General features: G+C 42.3%; 1 protein-coding gene across 3 annotated transcripts in view; it reads right to left on the minus strand.

Moving 5' to 3' along the window:
- Positions 1-2,534: 2,534 nt before the first annotated feature.
- Positions 2,535-23,136, minus strand: part of TEX11 (testis expressed 11) — a 188,311-nt gene continuing 167,709 nt past the window's right edge. For all 3 annotated transcript variants that reach the window (XM_083159168.1, XM_083159166.1, XM_083159167.1), the window contains 2 exons: positions 10,511-10,675; positions 2,535-3,805 (listed from right to left, as the gene is read on the minus strand). In XM_083159168.1, the coding sequence (XP_083015294.1) occupies positions 3,740-3,805; positions 10,511-10,675 (231 nt within the window). In that variant the 3' untranslated portion in view covers positions 2,535-3,739. The remainder of the gene's footprint in view (positions 3,806-10,510; positions 10,676-23,136) is intronic.

A 23,136-nucleotide genomic window follows, 5' to 3' on the forward strand; every position in this document is an offset into this window, starting at 1 on the left:
GATACTAGCGGGGAAGACGTTCAAGGACGCTTTCCGCCAGAACTAAGTAAGGGCAGCGGCTAGATTGACGAGCGGAACGTCACTTCCGCTGTAATCTGAACGGAATACGGAGAGAACTCCGTTATTCCGCGCTAATAAGCTCCGATGCTAACATTAGGGCATTAATCACCTGGCCCCCACATTAGAGCCCTATAAGGAATATTGTATACTCAATCACTCGCGTTCTTTCAAGTTTTTTCCTCCGATATAAAACAAAAATGGCCGCCATTTGGAACGCACGGCGCGTCTGCCTTGCGTTCCACCGTTTAATAAAGGTTTTTAGGACATCTGATACACATTAGCTTATAAAAGGTTCACGTATAAGATACAATATGCTAACCTAGTATTGACCTCGACCACTAAGTCACTCTAATATGGTTAAAAATGTATTTATTCAGAATGAACCTAAGTTCAACACATTGCTCTGACAGGAAGTGAGGTAATCCTCAGAATACCTATATATAGCTAGTCTGAGCAACTGATTTTCATTCTGTTCTGGACTCCAGAGAGTACACATCCGGTTATCCTGACCCATGTAAGTGTTACATTTTAACTATTAATGGTGTTTTACTGTCATAAGAAAATGACATGTATATAATATTGAAATCCACCCCATTCTGGCTTCCCTATTTCTTTAGATGGGCGATTTTTATTGTGGAATTAAATCCCTTATTCTGACCATATCAGTTTTGAGCAGATTCTTATCCCCGCCAATCGGGTCCGACCTCATAGGTCTGTGTTACTAAATTTCGGAATAATATGTAAGTAACTATACCTTATTTTCACCAAAAGAACACTAAATCACCCTAAATTTAGGAGTTATAAATATCCCTATATATTTTTTTCCCAGATATGTGCTTTAACGGTACACATTCAGAGAGTACACATCCTGTTGTCCTGTTTTATGTAAGTGTCATACCTCAACTTCTGGTATTCTGTCACTGTCGCATATAAATAACTTGTATGTAATAGAGAATATTAAAAGCCACCCTATTTTGGCTTTCCTCATTTATAGATGGGGGCAAATATTGTTGCGGAGCCTAAATCTTTTATTGAGATCTTATTCGGTTCTGGGGCAGTTCCTTATCCCCACTGATCGGGTCGGATCATTTCTACCTATGTAAATTTGTAAGTAATTACAATATCATTCTCACTAAAGGACACATATTGACCCCAAAATTATAAGGGGTTTTTTTTCAACACACTACTGTACATCTTTCCCCAGATATGTATTGTAATGGTATGCACTACTGAAGTACCTCGGAAAATCTGTAAAACTCCTTTAGCCTACATAAAGGTATATCCATATTCCAAAAATATCACTCCATCTCTCTCTCTGGTGGATCCTTTGCGCACTATTTGAAAAATCACGGGCACAAAACCCACTGCCTCTCTAAAATGTAATTAATGTATCATTTTCACCTAATAACATGGTCTCACTACAAATGATCTTAAATATTTAAATCTTTACTCGCGATCATACGAAAGTACACTACGTTCACCAGTTATTTCACTTTAATTTTGATGTTCACGGATTTGGTCATAGTCCATAAGCGGTTTATAATTAAACGGTATAACACTATTATACATTTATACCATTATAGTCATGTATTTCATGATCACCTTTCCCCTATTAAGTATTTCATTATCACTCCTCTTCCTCATTCTCCTATCCATTATTCTATCTCTTCATCGGATTGTATGCTGATTTTAATAATGTTAAGAGGGATTTTTATCCTCCATTTTATTCATTGAATGTTTGTATTGAATTTTACAGTGCCACTTGGTTGTTAAAGTTCTCTGCTTATAAGCCCCTGATGAAGTCACTTTTCTGACGAAACGCGTTGGGCCTGCTTCACCAAAAGAACAACACAAATAACTGAGAGCTAATCATTACATGCTGTAAAAAGTGCTTTTGTTTTATATGTCGCCTTGAATTAGGCACTTTTTATTAAATTGTATGTAATTTACAAATTGTCTAATAATTTCTGATAGCGCACTCTGAACTTCTTTTCTTTATCTCTAAACCAACCGGGGTCCTGTCTAACAGGGGACCCTCAGAGTTGCAGCTACGCTATTACGGTGCGCGGTTTGGGTATTCTGTATTTCTTTATATATATATATATATATATATATATATATATATATATATATATATATATATATATATATTGTAGAGTTTTATTTTAGGGATCATATATCTCTCTTATCCCAATAAGGGTTATTGAGATTGAAATATTATATAAAATATATTTATTATATCTGGTATTGATATAATAACATATATATTTGACATCTGCAATTATATTCTAATAGACCTTACAATACAATATGCAGAGTACTTGTCATAATTTGATTCCCCAAATATGAGAGTTCGAGACTTGTAATTTTAGCTCCAATTGGAGGATTTTATTTATAGGCAAACAAACCATACAGAATAATTGTAACACAGTAATTAATGTATATGCTATTATATATATATTTATATATGCCTCCTTGCTTATATTACCTAAAACAACATTAAACAATTGACAGACTTAAGACTGCTATAAAACTAACATAAATTGTAGACTTCAGTATTCCATAACTTTATCAACAACTGAACATTTATATCTACCATGATTACTCACTCACTCCAGCCCATCGCTTCTAGGTTCCGTTCCTCTCTCCTGCTCGTGGCTCACATCTCTCCTCCTGACTCACTGAATGGGTTTCTTGCTGACTGTCCGTGTGTGTCTGTGTGCGAATGTGAGTGAATGTCTACTCTATCTCTCTCCTTATATCACAAATACATGAATTGAAATTCCCTGTTCTCATGACGTTATTGAATTTATGGATGCTAATGGTGACAGGGTCTCCTGCTTGTCTGGACGCTAGTGGTAATCTCCATTGCCTGTTTCTGGGCTCTTCCTGTGCATCAATCTATTTTACACTCCTGTTGTCAAAATATAATAGTGTCTTGTCTGTCCTGCAAAGTAACTTGGATGATGTACTAGCAGCTACATTCTCCAGAAAGGAAACCAGATGGCTGGAGTCTGGCCCATAGTGTATACATTGCTTACTTAATAAATATAGATATATCTGGGGAGGGTAACAACACTATATCTGCTTAATAGTATGCCTTAGACATTTTGTCTCCTAAATTAATTCAGTTGCATTTGATATGTTACAAAGTGGTCATTCATATTATTTAGTAAACCCAAAAGCTATACTACGATGTCTAAACATTAAACTCTGATGTCCTAATTATTAAGCTATTCCTATTTTTATATACACATACATAATATATACTATGGTTAAAATCACATTACATTAATGATGGTATAAAACAATATCTATATGCCTATATGGTAACAGTATATATATATATATATATATATATATATGAGAAATGTTAGCACACACATGTAAGGACACAATAAGATAGAGTATCAAAGGGTGTGTGTATAACAGCATTATATCTCATGAAATCGTAAGCTTCTTTTTACTTTGATATACAGTATATTCAATACTACCACCACATATCCACATGAGAAGAAATTCCACAATTTTCAGAACACCAATTATGTTTATTGGTAAGAGGCTATTACATAACAAGATTGTTTAAACAATGTGTTGATAGAAGTGCAGCTTTACTAGTGTACCAGAGATAGATAGGTAGCAGATAAAATGCAAACAAATGTAATTATTGTAGCAGTCACTATTCAGATAGGGATCCCTTTTCTTTATCCAGTTTGTCCAGAATGTCACTGTAGAGACCAGCCATCTAAACAGACAAGAGCTTTTTACTATACCTATGACGATAGAAGATTTTTCTGCTGGTGAGAAATAGGCATACTGTATGCCATGTTATATTAGATGCTTGATAGCAGCAAAGATGTATAATCAATGCAGATGTGGCATGTGCCCCTTTTTCCACTGAACCCCTTAATCCTGAAGCCATAGTGGCTAAGTGCGCTATCTAAATTATACTTACTTAATTCACCGGACACTCTTTAAACTAGATATTTTGGTCATACATTACATCACACAGTCAAGTCCCTTCTACACATTACGCCACACAGTAGAACTCCTTATTAACAAGAACAAAAAAAAAAGCTAGATCAGGCTAAGGCAGAAGAGGGAAGGGAGGTGGGACATTAGAATTCAACTATTAAATTAAATAATAATTAACTATTGTTCTTTAAAAACTTCGCTGCCAATCAGACGGACTTCCCAGGCCCTCTGCTTCCTAACAACCTCCCCCAGTGTCTGTTGTGCTGTCAATCACTGCTAATCTGCCTACGCTGCAGGACCCCCAACCAAGCGTCTGCATAGAGGAGCAGCCACTACAGAAATGTAAATTAAACATTCCTCCCCTCCTGAATCCATACTGTATACTGGGCGAGTGCTCAAATGAGTAGGCAGTTTAAGCAGCTGCTGGAGAAATCAAAGACGCAATGTTCCGATGGTGGTGTCCCATTTTTTGGGGGGAGGGGCAAACCCTCAATCTTTTACAAATGGGTTTATATATTCATTTAGGATATGTTTTAAATCGATGTTCTAGACCTAATACCAGGGTTGCCTAACCTCCCGGAATGGCCGGGAGGGTCCCGGAAATCGGGTCCCCCTCCCGGCCCCCCGGAAAGGGGGGCAACCCTCCCGCATTAACCCCAATCCCCCGCGATCTGCCCCTCGGCGGGGGGGTCCGTGAGTAAAATGACGCGATCGCGTCATTTTAACCCCGCCGTGCAATGCCTGAAATACCGGCATTGCACGACGGGGGGCGTGGCTAAAATGACGCGATCACTGTAGGCACGCCCCCCAACAGGGAAGCCCGTCTGTGGCTCTGCCCCCAATCTGTCTCTTAAGCTCCCGGCGATAGCTCCGCCCCCCTGTATAACGGAGCTGGCTGCCCTCTCCCGGAAGGCAGCCAGCAAAAGTCGGCAAGTATGCCTAATACAATCATTAAAAAGCAGTTTTTGGAAACCTTTTTTGACAGCTTAATGGTTTAGTAGTCGAATTCTAAAAAACCCTACCCCCTCTGCCTACGCCTGACCTAGCAATACTGCAGTGTTTTTTATATGTGTGATTTTTTTTTATAGTCTAACAGGCTATAGGCATGCTAGTTACATTATACACTTATACCTATCACCAAGTAATGGTGAATAGTTAATTGTGTCTTGCTATTGTGTCATAGAGCAGGCCTATATTGTTTTTGTCCTGTTCTGTAGTATACATCCCTCCTCACATAGATGACCCCTGTGACCATGCTTACATTTTTAACATGGGCGTCTATGGTGGGAACCGCCTATAGACGCCCATGTTAAACTTTAACATAGGCGTCTATGAAGCCACGAACAGACAATCAGCTGCAGAACTCCTCTGAAGCCCACGGCTGATTTAGCTGAGTGAATTAAATCACTAGGAAATCCTTCAGTTCAGGCAGTGGTGTAACAATAGCCCCACAGACCCCGCAGTCGCAGGGAGGCGCTGAGTTAAGTGTGGGCGCGGGGGTCTGCGAGGCTATTGTTACGCTGCACTGCTCAGGACAGCAGCCTACCTTACCCCTCAAATGTGACGACGCCGGCACCCGCAAATCTCCTTGTCTACAGTCTGGGTCCCAGTGCTTCTCCTGGCTGCTGCTTGAAAATGACCATCACAAAATGGCTGCCTCCTTACAAAAGTCACTTTTTGAGGAGGCGGTGGCCTCTTCTAGCATCCTCAAAAATGGTCTGCTGTTAGAGGGCAACCATTTCTCTTTCAATGGTCCTGGTGACACAGCTCAACATTGGGATGTAGGAGGGTCCGTAGGAGACAGGCACCTATCCTAAAGCTTTTGGAGGGTAGGCCCCTCCCTTCTGCATCCCAGACTCCCCAGTTCGTGTTAGGTGCCCACTGGAGTGGGTGCTATTCTAAAGGGGTGCTGGAGCAGCCGAAGGATTAGAGTTAGTTAGGGTTTTTATTATTTTATTAACTTTTACACTAGTTAGGTAGGCACAGTGTGAGGATTCTCACTGAATCCTCACACTGACAGCGCAGCAGGAGCTGACAGAAGCGCGTCCTGTCAGCTCGCTGTGCACAGGGGAGACTATGTCTGGCCTCCCTGTGCAGCGCTTACAGCTTCTTTTAAGAAGCTGCCTGGGCTCCGGAGCACTCTGAAACCGGCTTCACGCTAGGTGGGGATCATGGGGGACAGGCGCTCCGTGATGGCGGTGGCCATTTTCTGCGGAGCTTACACACTGAGCTCCTATATGAGAGGACAGCAGTGTGTTACAGGCATGTTCCAAGTGGTCCCCAGCTGAGGGGGAGATACTGGAACTAGGAGATCCTGCAATGGGAGCGGCTGTCTGGTGGTGGTTGGCGCCAAAAGTCACGGACCCCGCAGCAGCAGGGACTTGGTCTCTTCCCTCACTCTGTTTTGGCGCCATTCGGAACGCTTGCAGCGGAGCTGAGCTGGCTGACAGATCCTGGCAGAGTGTTTGGATTTCCTGGGCATCGTTTTCCCCACATCTGAAACCATCAGACAGATAAGTGACTGGGTGCATTGGCTCGGTATAAACGCCTGTACAGTGAATGCGCTGTGACTGTGTTACTTTACATCATGTCTGAGCAACAGTCTGTGGTTTTGGGGGAGGGAGCCCTTAATACATTGAGCGCTTGCAGTGTTTGTACACTGAAATTTGTCCCTGAGCAGATGGCCAAGGGGGACTTCTGTATTACTTGCGCTGCTGTGAGACCCATGGGGAGTGAACCCCAGAGGGTAGAGCAATTGGAGCCTGCGTGGGCCAGTGCCCTGGGCAGGTCTGTGAATGCTTTAGTGCAATTGCTGGACAGACAGAGTGATGTCTTGGTAGATTCTCAGAGACCTATGTCATCATCTCAGCAGTCCTCTGGCTCCTTGCCCCTGACCCAGGCAGATCCTGGCTTTCTTCAGGTCATGCAGGATACTGCTAAGGGGATTAGCAGGTTTAGTGAATTACTAAACAAAATAGATGTTGATGCTGTGGGGACCCCAAAAAGGTCTTATTCAGTGCCATTACTTGTTGCTGAAGAGGAAGGAGAATATGCAGACATTCCCTGGGAGCAGGGTGATGATTCTGAGGATTCCTCTGCCGCAGGGGTGGAGGATTTGATTACTGCTGTAAAACAGGCTTTGAATTTGTCTGTGGAAGATAAAACTCCTGCAAAAGGTGTGTTTAAACGGCAGCGTAAGAAAGCTGTTACCTTCCCTGCAGATGAAGGTTTACAGGATTTATTGGAAGGGGCTTGGAAAACGCCCGATAAAAGGCTGCAGATGCCAAAGAGATTTTTAAGTTTATACCCCATGCCTGAGGCTCATGCAGGTCTCTGGTAGAAAGTTCCAGTGGTAGATGCTTCTGTGGCACGTTTGTCAAAAGCCACTGTGCTACCAGTGCAGGGGGGAGCAGCCTTTAAGGACCCCGTAGATAAGAAGCTGGAGGGTAACCTCAAGGCAATTTTTGAAGGGGTGGGCTACACACTACGCCCTCTGATTGCTTCAGCCTGGGTCTCTAAGGCCATGATTGTGTGGGCCAATGACCTGTGCACTATTTTACATGCTGATCCTTGTGTGTTGTTACTTGCGGAGAAGCTTAAAGCAGCTGCAGAGTATGTGCTTGAGGCTGAGGAGGAATCTTTCAAAATGGCTGCCAGAGTTTCCACAGTGTCCGTCAATGCCAGGAGAGTACTCTGGCTTAAAGCTTGGGAGGCCTTAGAGGCATTAGCTTTTAAAGGAAAGCTGTTGTTTGGTTCAGAACTGGAAGAGATTATTAAGCAGGCCACGGGTGGCAAAAGTACCTTCCTGCCGGCTCCTGCAGCCAAGCAGACATCAAGGTTTTCTGCTTTTAGGCCGTCCTTTCGGCCCTCCCCTAGAGGAGGTGCGTCCTTTCGAGGACAGTCCTTTAGGGGAAAGTTTCAGTCCTCCCCAAAGTCTAAATTCGGTTATTTTCATAAGAAACCAAACACCAAAGGAGAGGACAAGCCCGCCGCATGACTACCGCGGGATTTGCCTGGCGGTGGTCAAGGTGGGGGGGGCGTCTGACACAGTTCAGGGACGCATGGACATTGTTAGACCGGGATTCCTGAGTATTAGACATTATATCCCAGGGTTACAGAATTCCCTTCAAAGGTCTTCCTCCGAGAAGATTAATTTCTACACCACTACCAAAGGAGGCTCGGCTCCGTGCGGCTCTCTTGGGAGCGGCTCACTCTCTTTTAGAGAAGGGTGTGGTGATCCCGGTCCCCAGAGCGGAGTGGAAAAAAAGGCTTTTATTCCACTCTGTTTCTGGTGCCCAAACCAGACGGGTCCTTCAGACCGATTCTAAATTTAAAGTCATTAAATATCCATCTGTGGGTAGACCATTTCAAAATGGAGTATCTACGGTCTGTGCTGCTAAGCCTGGACCAGGGAGAATTTTTGGCGTCCATGGATGTCCAGGACGCTTACCTTCATGTTCCTATCCATCCAGAACATCAGGCTCTATTGAGGTTTGCGATAGGAGACCTGCATTTGCAATTCCAGGCGTTGCCCTTCGGTCTAGCTACAGCGCCAAGGGTATTCACCAAGATAATGTCAGTAATGGCGGCGGTGCTTCGACTGAGGGGAATCACTGTGATTCCATATTTGGACGACCTGCTGTTCAAAGCAGAGTCAGCGGAAAAGTTAAAGAGTCACTTGGCAGAAGCCATCGGGTTTTTGCAGGCTCACGGTTGGCTTTTAAATTTACAAAAGTCTCAGTTGGTGCCGTCACAGAGACTCCAGTTTCTGGGAGTTGTTCTGGATACCCATCTACATCGTGTATTCCTACCAGAGGCAAGGGCCAGGGACCTGGCTGCCTTGGTCCAGGAGATCCTCGGGTCTCAGAGCACATCAGTTTGGAGGTGTCTCAAGCTGCTGGGGAAGATGGTGGCGTCTTTCGAGACGTTACAGTTCGCCAGGTTCCACTCTCGAGTGTTCCAGTGGAACATTCTGACAGCCTGGTCGGGGAATACTCAGACCATGAAGTCAGAACACATAGTGTTGTCTCCAGAAACTCGGTCTTCCCTGAAATGGTGGATGGAGGTGGATTCCCTTCAGTGGGGTCGGTCTCTGCAGTCCTGGAGCTGGCTGGTAGTCACTACCGAGGCCAGTCTCAGGGGCTGGGGGGCAGTAGTTTAGGACCTGCGTCTGCAGGGCTTATGGACCTCGGAGGAGTCTGCCTTGCCGTTCAATATCCTGGAACTGAGGGCTGTGTGGAAGGTGATATTTCTGGCAGGAGAAAGATTACAGGGGCTTCCTTTAAGGATTCAGACCGACAATGCCACAGCTGTGGCGTACCTGAATCACCAGGGAGGCACACGCAGCAACCACTTTAGTAATTGCCGGCAAATGATCTGAAGTCAAATAAGTTTAGGTATAAGCGAGGTTGGCATTTTTAGCAGATATTTTGCACATCTCTCACAGCAACGTTGGCACTCAAATGGTTAAATGTGCATAAGCGGGAAACTGATCTGAATTAATAACGCATATACGATGGATATTACCAGCTTGATGAAGACTGATACTGTCCATGCAGCAATTATTAGTGTTGGTAAGATATGTGCAATGTGAACTGATCTGGATGAAAGGGGGGTTGTAGGTCCAGAAGCATATGGCACACTAAAACATGGCTTCCTTATATGCCCAGATAATTGTTCAATCAGGAAACAGTTGCAGCTCATATAAACATTCAGTCAACCAAACCGTCTACAGAAAAATATTGAAATATGTAGATGGTAAACATAACCTCGTTCTGAGGCCACTGAAGCAACTGATGCAAGGCATGCTGGGATGTGTAGTTCCTCAACATCTGGAGGGCCGCAATTGCCCAGCCCTGCTCTAGACTGTAAGCTCCTTGGAGCAGGGTCCTATTACCTTGTGTCCTCACAGCCCTCTTCTCTCGCACATCAATTACAACTCTATTACCCACCTTCCATCTATAACCGTATCTCTTTTCACTTGTGGTCATTCATTTCTATCACTGACTACTTACCACTGGTAACATGCATGGGGTGCTGGATGAATGCCCAACAGTCGGTATCCCGACTGACGGGCTATTCTCCCTTGTGGGGGTCCATGATCCCCATAGAGAGAAAATACATCCTATGGCGAGCGAAGCAAGCCACCAAGCTCGCAGCATGGAGAGCGCAGCGAATGGCTTCTTTGCACTCGCCACCCTGTCGGAGCACTGGCAGTCGGGATTCAGATGTCGGAATACTGGCCGTCAGTATAGTGTTGTTCTAATTATGTGCCCTATGTATGGCGCTGCAAACCACCTGTGGCGCCTTATAAATAATATGTAATAATAATAATATCAATTGAATGCGGTCAAACTCCAGTATTATAATTATACATAATCAGCAAACCATCTATACATAGGTGTGGCCTGGTCAGCGTACCGACATTCGATATTTCCTCAGTGAATGGTTATTCCTTCATCATTGCTGTCCATACCTTGCTCTCATAACTTCTCTTCAGAGATCCCAAATAACTGAGCAGGCGTATGCCCAATGCACACCAGCGCTCTGCATCTGTGTATTGCTTCATACTGTACTGGAAAATCCCTGTGTTCCAAGCTCGGGTCATTAGCCATAGGGTCTCTGCCTCTGGATAATTATCCTGGAGACAAAAAATGTTGCTGTGACTGTTGCTGATTATGTAATAACAACATTAGAAACAAGTAAATTTACAACCCATATAACAGTTCCTGCTCAAGGTGTATTATATTAACAGAAGATTGACTGTTTAATAGACCTTGTCCACAGCATGTCATAAGATATTGAAAACATTGGACACATTTTTTATTGCAAACTATTGAATGTAAAATACACTGGATATTATGCAAACATAGGAAGCAGAAAATAATTTTATCTTTTGTAATGTAGTAAACAAGTGATTATTTTGTATACAACCATACTTGCCTACTTTTGAAAACTAGTTTCAGGGAGATTATAGTTGGTAGTAGAATTGGGCAAAACGCCCCATTGAGGGGACGTGTCATGCTCCACCCAAAGGATGTGTCTAGTTCTATACTGTATATGGAGAGATTGTGAATGTGGCACCTAGAAACGTGGATGTGTAATTTGAAATGACATATACAAATGTAGATGAGCCCCAAAGCAGTTAGTAAGCGTTACTATACTTGGTAAAGTACTGAGAAATGGTGTGGATGATTCAATGTAAATATATCTGTCTCTCATTCCTTTTATCCCAAAAAAAATGTAACAGTGTAATGTGGGCTAGGTGACATGAGGGCCATTTCTAGAGTAATGATGGAGAGAGGGAGATTGTTGCTGTTTCAGGGAGTCTCCTGCAGAATGCAGCAGGAGGGTAGGCAACTATGTATACAAGTAAACTAAAAATAAAAGTTCCCTTATAGAATAGCTAACTTTAACAATCATATCAATGGTGGGAACCGCCTATAGATGCCCATGTTAAACTTTAACATAGGCGTCTATGGAGCCACGAACAGACAATTAGCTGCAGAAACTCCTCTGAAGCCCACGGCTGATTTAGCTGACAACAATCAAGTCAATAGATTAGAATACTAAGATATTTTGTATTAATAATGTAAAATACTTAATAAAACAAATTTAAACTACATAAATTAATTATTTAGTATTTTTTGTGAACTAGTAGAAATCCTTTCCGTAACAATAGAACACACTTGTGTTAACAGTAAATATATGTATTTATTAAAATGTTGACTATAGGGGTTATCCAGTTACATGCAGATAAACACAATATCAATGTTTCGACCGATATTAAAAAATATATTTTTACATGAAAACACAGGTTCAGTGACACCTGTTTGTTTTTGCTGTTTTCAGTCCTGTTTTTGCACTTACCTTATCCTCCATCTAGTACCTGCTTGATGCTGCTCGCCTCTCCATGCTGCAGAATGGGAAGTTCCAGTCCCTGACTAGGGCTCTGTTTCAACTATCCAGCTGCTGCTGTCACATACACAGACGCCTGCGGGATGGGCTGCAGGGTTAATGATCCCCTTTTTTTAACCAGTAGGACTGGGCTCAGCTAATCAGCATCTTTGAAGAGGAGGTGATTGTCGGAAGCTCAACCAGTCAAGGCACAAATACTTCCTGTTGCCAGATGAGTTTTAGGCAGTACAGACCATTAAAAATGCAGTAGTAGAGTAGATGTGGCAAATCATTATTTGAATATTTTTACTTTGTATTTTTTGACATATTTGGTATAAAAAAAAGGTGGCATATATCAATTTATGCAATTTAAGGGAAATCTTGACCCGTCTAACCCCAGGAGTACCTTCATGTTCCCTCCTCGTGTTAATATCTATATACACAAATAAAAAATTTTTTCCCAGACAACTTAAGACCTCTTCTCCACGACGGTCTACTTCATTTGAACTTATGTGTTTATACTTGGATAGTTTAAATCCCGTCAAAAATGGCTTAAAACTATTCCAGGCCCGAATGCAAGATTTTGACAACTTACCAGAAATAAAGAAACTGAAGCAAAGTTGTTCACTACACATGCGCAACTAGGAAAAACACCATCTATCGGCAAACACATTAACCCACTGTGATTAGATACAATGCAGCTACAGCAAAAGTCTCCTTGTCAATTGGGCACACTTTATACTAGATGGTATCTGACTCCTACCAGACTTCATACCATGTTTACAGCAACATCCAATCAATGTTGGAGACTCTGGGAAAGAAGAGACCTTTCTTTAAATTTGGTGGACACACCCCTTATTTGACCCTTATGGCTCCGGAATTGCCATCAATCCTATTGTGACTACCCATCAGGAACAGTGCTAAGAAAAGCAAAAGTGAATTAATAGAAGTGAACATTCTAAAGGTCTTTTCGGTGACCTCATGATGAATGCCTTAAAGGAGGTTTCTAGTTGTATTATTAATATTATACAGTACAGCTTTAAACTTGAGTAATGGTAGGCTTTACCCATGGCCAGATCCAAGGAGGGGCAACAGAGGAGGCTATACCAGGGCCCCTACACATTAGAAGCCCCACACTCTCCCCCCTGATTTGCGCATGCTGCTGGTACTGTAATCAGAGTGCAGCATGATTCAGCTGTGATGCTCTTGTTTCCCCACTACACAACTGCTGCCAGCACCACCTGCTGAGAGTCACTGTCAGCCTCTTGCGGGATGTCAGTCACTGCCGTGGCCACTGGGATCTCTGTGATGTCCAGAAGCTAAGAGTGTAGCAGCACTATTTCACTCAGTCTTAGTTCCTTCCCCAGCGGTGCGGGCAGTGTGTGACTGGCTGTCATTGGGCTTTGAGCTGTGAGGTGCCGGACATATTCGTTATTGTGAATTATTCAAAAACAGCAGCACTATATTACATTAACTAAATAACTTTAACTACTAATATTTTGTGACCTACCTTTCGTAATCGTATGTCTGTCCATTTTTTACTTTCTGTTAATCCTTTACTGATGTTATTTGTATTTTTCTTAGAATTTATGCATCAAAGATTCATTGGGGCATTCTAAGAAAATACTTATAACTAATAGATTAATAGATAATTACTGATTTATTGTGTTGTTCTTTATATCAGGGGCCCTCAAGCTATTTTGCTCCCGAACCCCATCAGACATTACAAATAATTACAGGACCCCAGCAAGTTATCTTCTTTCTTAAGGAATTGAACACAAGCACAATGCTGATTGATAAATTATACTTTATTTTATGGAGTAGCATTTGTGGGTGTGACAAATATACCAGGCGCCGAAAGATAAAATCAGGGAAATTTTATAAAAAAATAAACATACATAGTAAGCGACTTAAGTGGATTCTTACCCCTAAGGGTCTTTGGAGCCAGCGAGGGATGGTGTAGGGGCAGGGATGCAGTTCAGAGTGTGCACCCTGCCTGGCTCCAAAAAAGCTAGCACAAGGTCAATCCACAGGTCCAGATGATGTAAGTCACTGCCAATGCATTTCAAGCATTTCTTCTTCTAGGGCACAGTGACTGGCATCATGATCTTCAGAGTTTTTATAGCAAGTAGCCGGCTGGGCAGACTTCCGTTACCTGAAGTGCGGCAAACGTCACTTCCGGTTCCGTAACTACAAAAAAATTATTTTAAAACAATTTTGAGACCTCAAATAATCGTCCAACAATATGGCTAGTCTAGAGACAGTGCCTGGCATCCCGCTCTGAAGTGTCCATCAGCGGGGACAGCACAGAAAAAAATGGAGGTCCCGCAACTCCGGGATCATCCGGGATGATCACTTCCGTTTTCGTCTCCCGGCTGGCACAACGTGAATGCTGGTTGGCTAGGAGGGTAGTACACAAAAATAGGCATATTAATATAAATGGATAAAAAGAATATATAAAATATAGGATAAAAATAGGTTAAAAAAAAGGGGGAGTGTGTCATGAGGCCAATATTTACATGAACCATTTAAGTTCAAAGTCTTTGTTCAATCCTGTAGGTTTTAATGTTTTTAATTGAAAGATCCAGTTAATTTCTTTCTTTGCTAGTCTTTTGTCAATGTCTCTGTTTCTCCAAGAGCTTTTGATGGTTTCTATTGCGAAGAAGTTGTTTATATGTTCTGGTTTACAGGCATGCTTATTTTTGAAATGTTCGGATAATGAATGAGTTTCCAATCCTTTTTATATATTTCTCAAGTGTTCTGTTGTGCAGGTTTTCAGGGATCTGGAAGTTCTCCCCACATAACAGAGACCACAGGAGCACTGAATTAGATAGACTACATAGGTGATATGACAAGTAATAAAGTCTCTGATTTTATAACTTTTTCAATTAATTTCAAACTCCGTAGTTTTGGAGTTGTTGGATTTAACCATGCGGCACATGTTACATGTGCCACAACGATGGAACCCCTTAGTTTTTATACGTGTGTTTATGGTGATTCCTAAGGCGCTTCGTACTAATTTGTTTTGAAGGTTCTATGCTTTTCTATAGATGAAACAGGGTTTGGGTGGTAAATCTTTAGCTAAGCTTCAGTAAAATATGGCAATGTTTTTTAAAAATGGTTTCAAGTTTTCTATGATGTGAGCCATATGTAGTAAGAAATGCATATATGTTTATTGTGGTCTTTGGTTTATTCTGTTTCACCAAAAGTGGTTCTCTCTCCATCTCTTGGATGTATTTCCTAGTTTATTTTAGTTTGGTCTCTTCATAGCCTCTAGCCATGAAATTGTTGGTCATGGTCTCCATCTGCTTTTGGCATATGTCATCCTCTGTGCAATTTCTTTTTATACAAAGAAATTGGCTCTTGGGCACACCATCGAGCCACCTCTTCAGATGTTCACTATCCCGCTGAATGTAGCTGTTAGTGTCGGTGGGCTTTCAGAAAGTCTTTCAGGAACTTTTTGCAGAAGAATACTCACTTTTCTTCAAGAACCATTTTGAGACTTCTATCCCGTCTTGGTGGTCTATGATGGTATACAAAGATGTAATATCAGACGCTACCATTATCATATTGTTGGTTGGGTTTAGGTTTTTTATTTTGTTTAAGGTGTCAGTAGTATTCCTCAGATATGATCAGATATCCTGAACGAGGGTTTGTAAATGGTGGTCCACAAATGCTGATAAATTGCTAGTTAGGCTGTTTGTTCCTGCTATAATTGGCCTTCTTGGAGGTTCCATTCATCTCTGTGTATTTTCGGAAGGATGTATATGGTAGGAGTTGTTGGATCGTCAATCAGAATATAATCCTTCTCCTTCGTTATAGTTTGATTATTTAATGCTTCTTCAAGAAGGTGGGAGAAAGTTTTGATTAGCATAAGAGTGGGGTCTCCTTTTAATTTACGATATGTGCTTGTACTTAATTGGTTCAAAACAGCTTGTTCGTACCAGTTAGTATCCATGATTACCACACTTAACCCCTTATGTGGGGAGAACTTCCAGATCCCTGAAAACCCACACAACAGAACACTTGAGAAATATAAAAAATTATTGGAAACTCTCTAATTTTCCGAACATTTAAAAAATAAGCATGCCTGTAAACCAGAACATATAAACAACTACTTCTCAATAGAAACCATCAAAAGCTCCTGGAGAAACAGAGACAAAGACAAGCAAAGAAAGAAATTATCTGGATCTTTCAATTAAAACATACAGGGTTGAACAAAGACTTCGAACTTAAATGGTTCATGTAAATATAGGCCTCATAACACTCTCCCCCTTTTTCCCCCCTATTTTTAACCTATATTTTATATATTCTTTTTATCCATTTATATTAATATGCCTATTTTTGTGTATATTTTTGTATTTTTGTATTCTTGTAGTTAACATTTTTATGTACTTGTGTAATATCTGGGCGCCTGATTTTTTTCATCGCATCACATCCCATGGGTGATTTCATACCCCGACTATCCAACTACGCATGGAGTTGATTTTATATAGTGTGGCACTATATAAAATCAACTCCATGCATGGTTGGATAGTGGGGGTATGAAATCACCCATGGGTGACTATACAATTAAAAATCTGGTCTTTACAATGAAAAATCGCATCGCATGCCTTAAGTAGTGGCATGCAATGATAAAATCGGGCGCCAAGATAATACACAAGTACCCATTTTTATATTTGCATAAATAAGATACTATTCCAACTATCTGTATAATTTTCTCTTTTTCCTGACATGTGGAACCAGTTTTGGAAGAAAAAATCCCAAAATGGCGCTTTGAACAAGAAATCTTCATAAGCCAAGTATGACACAGATTGCGCCAACCAAATACACAGATTGCCATCCACGGACATATTAAACTACACTTCTGCCAACCAGCATTCACGTTGTGCCACCCAGGACCCGAAACCGGAAGTGATCATCCCGGGCACACGAAACCGGAAGTCGCGGGACCTCAGTTTTTTTCTGTGCTGTCCCCACTGATGGACACTTCAGAGCGGGATGCCAGCACTGTCTTTAGACTGGCCATATTGTTGAGGTCTCAAAATTGTTTTAAAAGGGCATTTTTTGTAGTTACAAAACCAGAAGTGACGTTTGCCACACTTCCGGTAACGGAAGTCCTCCCAGCCGGCTACTTGTTATAAAAACTCTGAAGATCATGATGCCAGTCACTGTGCCCTAGAAGAAGAGCATTTTAATGCTGGAAACGTTTTGGAAGTGACTGACATCATCTGTACCTGTGGAATGACCTCGTGCTAGCTTTTTTGGAGCCAGGCAGGGTGCACACTCCGAACTGCATCCCTGCCCCTACACCATCCCTTGCTGGCTCCAAAAACCCTTAGGGGTAAGTATCCACTTAAGTCGCTTACCATGTATGTTTATTTGTTTATTAAATTTCTCCTGATTTTATCTTTCAGCATCTGGTATATTTGTCACACCCACAAACGCTACTCCAGTTTTTCACAGTCTGAGGGAGAGACCTAAGTGACAAGCCTAAGGCAGCCCCATAAGAAGGTAGCGCAGGATATTGCCAATCCAAACCACTGACTAGTAAATACTTTATTTTGTAACCTCCATCATATCCACTTTTATTGATAGTGCCCCTCATTAAAGCTAACAATTCATTTATATTAAATAAATATAGTAAATGTACTGTAATGGAGAGTATGATAGATCAGCTCCTTTGCAGTTGTCTGGATTGTAAAGTATAGATAGAGGTCACTCAAACTTTGAAAGTGTATATACAAATATTAGGTACATAGAAAATATATTGATTTTGATATTACATTCTCCGCATTTGATGATGATCTTTTTATTTATTTTGCGAACCTGAAAACAAAAATATGTCTTTTAACCTCAATACTTGATATTCTAAAAAAAAATATTAAAGGGTTCAAAACTAATTATACTAACTGAAACCACCTTTTTTTCCTGTAGCACGTTTGGGATGGGGCAATTCTTTTCCACTTCAATGGGAGACAAATTATTGTTTTACATATTTAGGCATTACTATTCCTTCTCACCCCTCTAGACTGTATGAACTGAACTATACCTCAAAAGCTTTCTCTGATATGACAAAATGGGTACACTAAAGGTGCCCATACACGTTACAACTATTGTATACAATATCGCATCTCATCTCATCGCATCTCGGTTTTGCAATGAGATGAGCTAGTACAAAAAGTATGTGCAGCACATACTTTTTGTACTAGATCTCATCTCATCGCAAAACCGAGATGCGATGAGATGTGATATATACAATAATTGTAACGTGTATGGGGCACCTTTAGCTTTACCTTATATATTGTCAGATGCCTCCTTTTAGGTATTATTTATTTTTCAAGATTCTTATACTGTATGTATTACACAGTGGCGTAACAATAGCACCGCAGCCCCCGTGGTTGCAGGGAGGCGCAGTGTAAGTGCGGGCGCCGGGGGGCTGGGGTGCTATTGTAATAGCGGTACAATGCGGGTGGGAGCTGGGATGCCTGTCAGTGCTGCAGTGGTCCCGGCTCCCGTCCTGGCTTCATCCTGATGATATTAAGAATGGACCATCATAAAATGTCTGCCCCCATATAGCAGACAGTTCTCGGGCATTTTGTGATGGTCCGTTCTTCATATCAGAATGAAGCCAGGACGGGAGCCGGGACCACTGCAGCGCTGACAGGCATGCCAGCTCCCACCCGCGCCGATGACAGCCGGACTCCTGAGTATGTAAGTATACATGTAGTATGTATGTATGTATGTATATGTGGCATGTGGCGGGTGGCGGTCGGGGGGTGGGGGGGTTGGGAGGGCGCACCAGAAACCTTTGGCGGGGGGGGAGGGGCGCAATTTTTGAAGTTACGCCACTGGTATTACAAATGCTTCCTTTGATTCCATCCAAACAAGCCCCCACTGTTTTTAAATCAAGCCGTAACCAAAATTATGTTGCCAACAAATGTCCAAGAATCTCTCTCTATAAATTACAACAAAAAGGGAATCTCCCATGTTTACATTCATACACTGGCTGCCGATTTCAGAATAGCATTAGATTGGAGGATCTAACAATTACACTATGAACCATAAAAACACGCTTTTACAAAAGATTTAAACCTTATTTCCCTTTTACATACACCCCCCCCCCACACACACACACACACACTTCTTACCCAACAATGTCACTGATAAGATACCCCATTATTACATTCTACTTAAGCCTGGAGGAGGGTATGTTCCAATTTAAAAGTATCTTAATATATGCAGTGATCTCAAATACACGCTATAGCTCATATTTTACCCTAAATTGCGGCCTGGGAGCAGTAGTGTCCATCAGCCAGTGCGCAGGAGCTGCTCAGCAGCAGAAGAGCAGGAGCTGCCTGGGGAACAGCAAGCGCCTGGCAGCTGGGAAGCAGCAAACAGCCAGGGTTCAAGTAACCGTCCTCTTCTACCCACTGTCTTGTCACCTTTCCACCCTCTCCCTCTCTTGCATCTGTCACCTCACCCCCTCTCTCGCGCCTCCTGTCACCTCACCCCCTCTTTCCCCTGTCACCACCCCTCTTTCTATCTTGGAATTGGAGAGAAAGGGCAGGTTTGTGGTGCACCCCAATATAATTGGACGACTTAAAAAGTAACTTTTAATAGTTCATTACATAAAAAAAGGAGCTGCGAAAATATGACAGACTACATACAACATATAACACAGACAAGTGAAACCTGAAGAAGAACTGCGAAGCGTACGCCGGCCTCCATAGCCGTGCGGTCGCTCCCTCAGCCTTCCTTATCCCTGTCTGTCTGATTTCCAGTCCTTTTAAGGACTCTAATGTTTAGCGTAAATCATTGTTTATGTCTGTATGGTCACAGTGTCGGCGCAGTACAAGGGTTGAACGTACGCCAGCTACCCTCTCTAGCCGTGCAAGCAAACAACAGGGTTCTACCCGTACTGCTTAATACAGCACGCAAGAGGTTTTAGCTGAACGTCCCGCCCTACCGGCTGCCCACTCACACCACTGGCATATATAAGGTGTTATCAGCGTGACACAAGCCACCCCGATCAGTCGTGCGTGGAACTGCTTGTAATCCCTGCGCAACGTGCATGGGACACAGCCCTATACCGCACTAATTGATATATACACCCAGTGCTACAAGTTGCCCATATTGAAGGCCTTGCAATAATAGAACTTACCAGATATGCAGTAATTGTTGTACAAACTGAATGTGAGCGGAGCAGTACACACTAGGCGATTGGTGCCCACTGCCCGATTCCAATACTACTGTGTCGGTCCGCATAATGGGACCCACATGTAACACAATGTGAAACACCTCGTGGCCCACGCTGCACTTTTTCGCTAGCAAGTGTAACAGACATTGTGACACAATTTGATAAATCTCTGTACATGGCAACGTTGTAACCAATTCAGACTTTACTCACAGACAGGGAAATACTATTGAATGTAACATGTCCCCCTAGTGGTAACAGGTGATTTAACCGACACACAGGGAAGAGACTTGATAGTACAATAAAGTCATTAGGAATACAAAGTGCTAAGGGACGCCGCATGAGCCCAAGTTTTTAACTTGCACTATTGTTTCACTTATCTGTGTTATATGTTATATGTAGTCTGTCATATTTTCGCAGCTCCTTTTTTTATGTAACGAACTATTACAAGTTACTTTTTAAGTCGTCCAATTATATTGTGGTGCACCACTACCGTGACAAACCTGCCCTTTCTCTCCAATTCCTACCTAATCTATTTGTCCAGTGGTAGCACACCCCCGGGCATTATATAAATACCTAACCGTACATCCAACGGGGGGCCACCCCTTTCCAATTGCTCAAAATTGAGATTACAGTCCTGTGCGATTGACCCACCAAACCGTTTCTACTCTTTCTATCTTGCCCTGTCACTTCACCCCCTTTTTCTCTGCTCTTTTTTTTCTCTCCCGTACTTTGTCCCACCATGTCTCTGTCACCCTCTCTCATCTTTTTCTGTTCCCCTGCTCTCTCGCTTTGCCCCCTGCTCTCTGTCTTTAACCCCTCTTTCTCCAATACTCCCCTGCTCCTGTTTTCTCTCTCCCAACCTGAAATTATTACTCCTGCTCACACCCCTCCCTCTTTTCCTCCTCCCCCTTTCTCTAACACCCTCTTTCTCCCATTCCCTCTTTTTCCATAAAGCCACTCTTTCTCGCACCTCTTTTTCTTGCTCCTCTCTCTTTTTTCACTCTCTTTCTCTGACATGATGCCAGTCACTTCAATCTGTGCCGCTATTTCCTCCAGGGGAAATCGCGGCACTCACCTATTCAATGCTGCCATTTCCGTCAGCATTGAAGGCTTTCAGATTTGGCTTTTTTAAAAGTCAAATGAATTGTCGGAAAAAAGGCGCTAATTGTCAAATTTGCTTCCGTTTCTGACAAAATGTGGCCTTTCCTACACTCCACAGTCGAAACATTCAATTCCGACTGTCAAGATACATTCAAAACAGCTCGTAATGTCTGTAAATCCAGCTGTTGGGAATGGGATTGAATGGACCCATTTTTTTTCTCACCCCACTCACTTTTTCTTCTGCCCCCCTGAGGGGCATTGTAGTGACAGTACTGGGGGTAGCTCAAAAACATAATATGTGGTGAGACATAGAAACAGTTCAGTAGGACCGCAACTTTATAAAGTGAGAGGTCCCATGGGGTAACCTTTATTCTATCATGATACCTCTATTTCTATTATTACAGCGTCCATCTATATCCAGACTGTTCTAAAAAAAATGAACACAGTTAAGGACAAAGCCTGTGACATACTGTACATGCTGTATTACATAAATCCAATGGGGGGATTCTTTCCTATGTCCCGTATATATTATTTTTTTCAGCCATTATTGTATACGGATAGTGGCATCAATGTGGGTTTTTTAAATGGAAAATTGATTTTCCTAGTTAGTCAAAGACTAAGATTCTTCCAAAAAACTGTTTTGATCTCCTATGCTGGAATGCATCCAAAAATATTACATGGCTTGTCTGCTTTCCCCCAAAATTAAAATGATTGGAGATGCCCCAAAACATCTAATTGTTACAGGTGTGAATTGCCAGACGCAGACCTTGTGCAGTGTTTTTGGTCTTGTTTTAAAGTACAATCATCATGGATGGATCTTTAAGCAGCCCATACACGGTCCGTTTAACGGATCCGTTTGGGACTTAATTAGCACACATCGGATCGGATCCCTAGTGCATGCAGTGTGCATGCACTGCGATCCGATCCGATGTGTACCTAGTACAAAAAGTATGTGCAGCACATACTTTTTGTACCGTACTATGTGATGCGCGGGAGCGCGCATCGCATAGTACAGAACGGAGCCATACACAACGGCTCCTTTAGACATATTTTGCCAAGTTCCGTATTACAAAACTATGGGCTTTTTGGGGTATTTACAACATTCAATGACTTGCTACAAAACTTATTGTTTTTGAAACTGGCAGCAGCCACAAAACAAACTGTTTTATCCCAATGAATCTCTCCTGAACCTGTTCCTATAACTTTGTTACTGTATATCCTATATATATTTTCAGTCTACCTCTTGGTATAACTTAAGGTGGGTATACATGGATAGATGTGTCCAACGATTCGATCTCGCTAACGATTCGGTCTGAACTCCTGAACCAACGATTTCATGACAAAGTGAAACGATTCACCTAACGATTTGGGACAAACGACCGATCGTTAGCGAGTCGATATCGTTGGTCGTTTCTCTTAAAACACAGACGATTGATCTAGTGTCCTTTGAATTATAAATAATGGGCGGAATAATGGGTGTGACTTAACAGGGTAGACAAGCATCCTCCATTCTACCTCACAGCAGTATTGTTGTTGGAGAGACTGGATTTATCCAGCTACTGCAGTGCTTTTGCTTTTGTTAGCAAAGTGTGATTTTGGCCTGTTTTGCTCACATTATGGATTCCTATCAATACCAGCTTGCGTTGTGCTACGCATATCTCATGCTGAAACGTAGGGATCCAGCCCGAAGGAGGAGGCAGGCGAGATCCTGTTGGACCAAGGAATGGCTACTGAGGAGGGACACTCAGTCCCACATGTCTCTCCTGGTGGAGATCCGAGGTACCCACCCCTGTGACTACCGGAATTTTCTGCGAATGGATGAGGACACGTTTCAGGAATTGCTACGTCTGGTCACTCCGATCATCCAGAAAGAGAGCACTAATATGAGGGCGGCAATTTCTGCG

Source organism: Crinia signifera, chromosome 9 (genome assembly GCF_055691185.1).
Source record: "Crinia signifera chromosome 9, ASM5569118v1, whole genome shotgun sequence".
NCBI classification, from domain to species: Eukaryota; Metazoa; Chordata; class Amphibia; order Anura; family Myobatrachidae; genus Crinia; species Crinia signifera.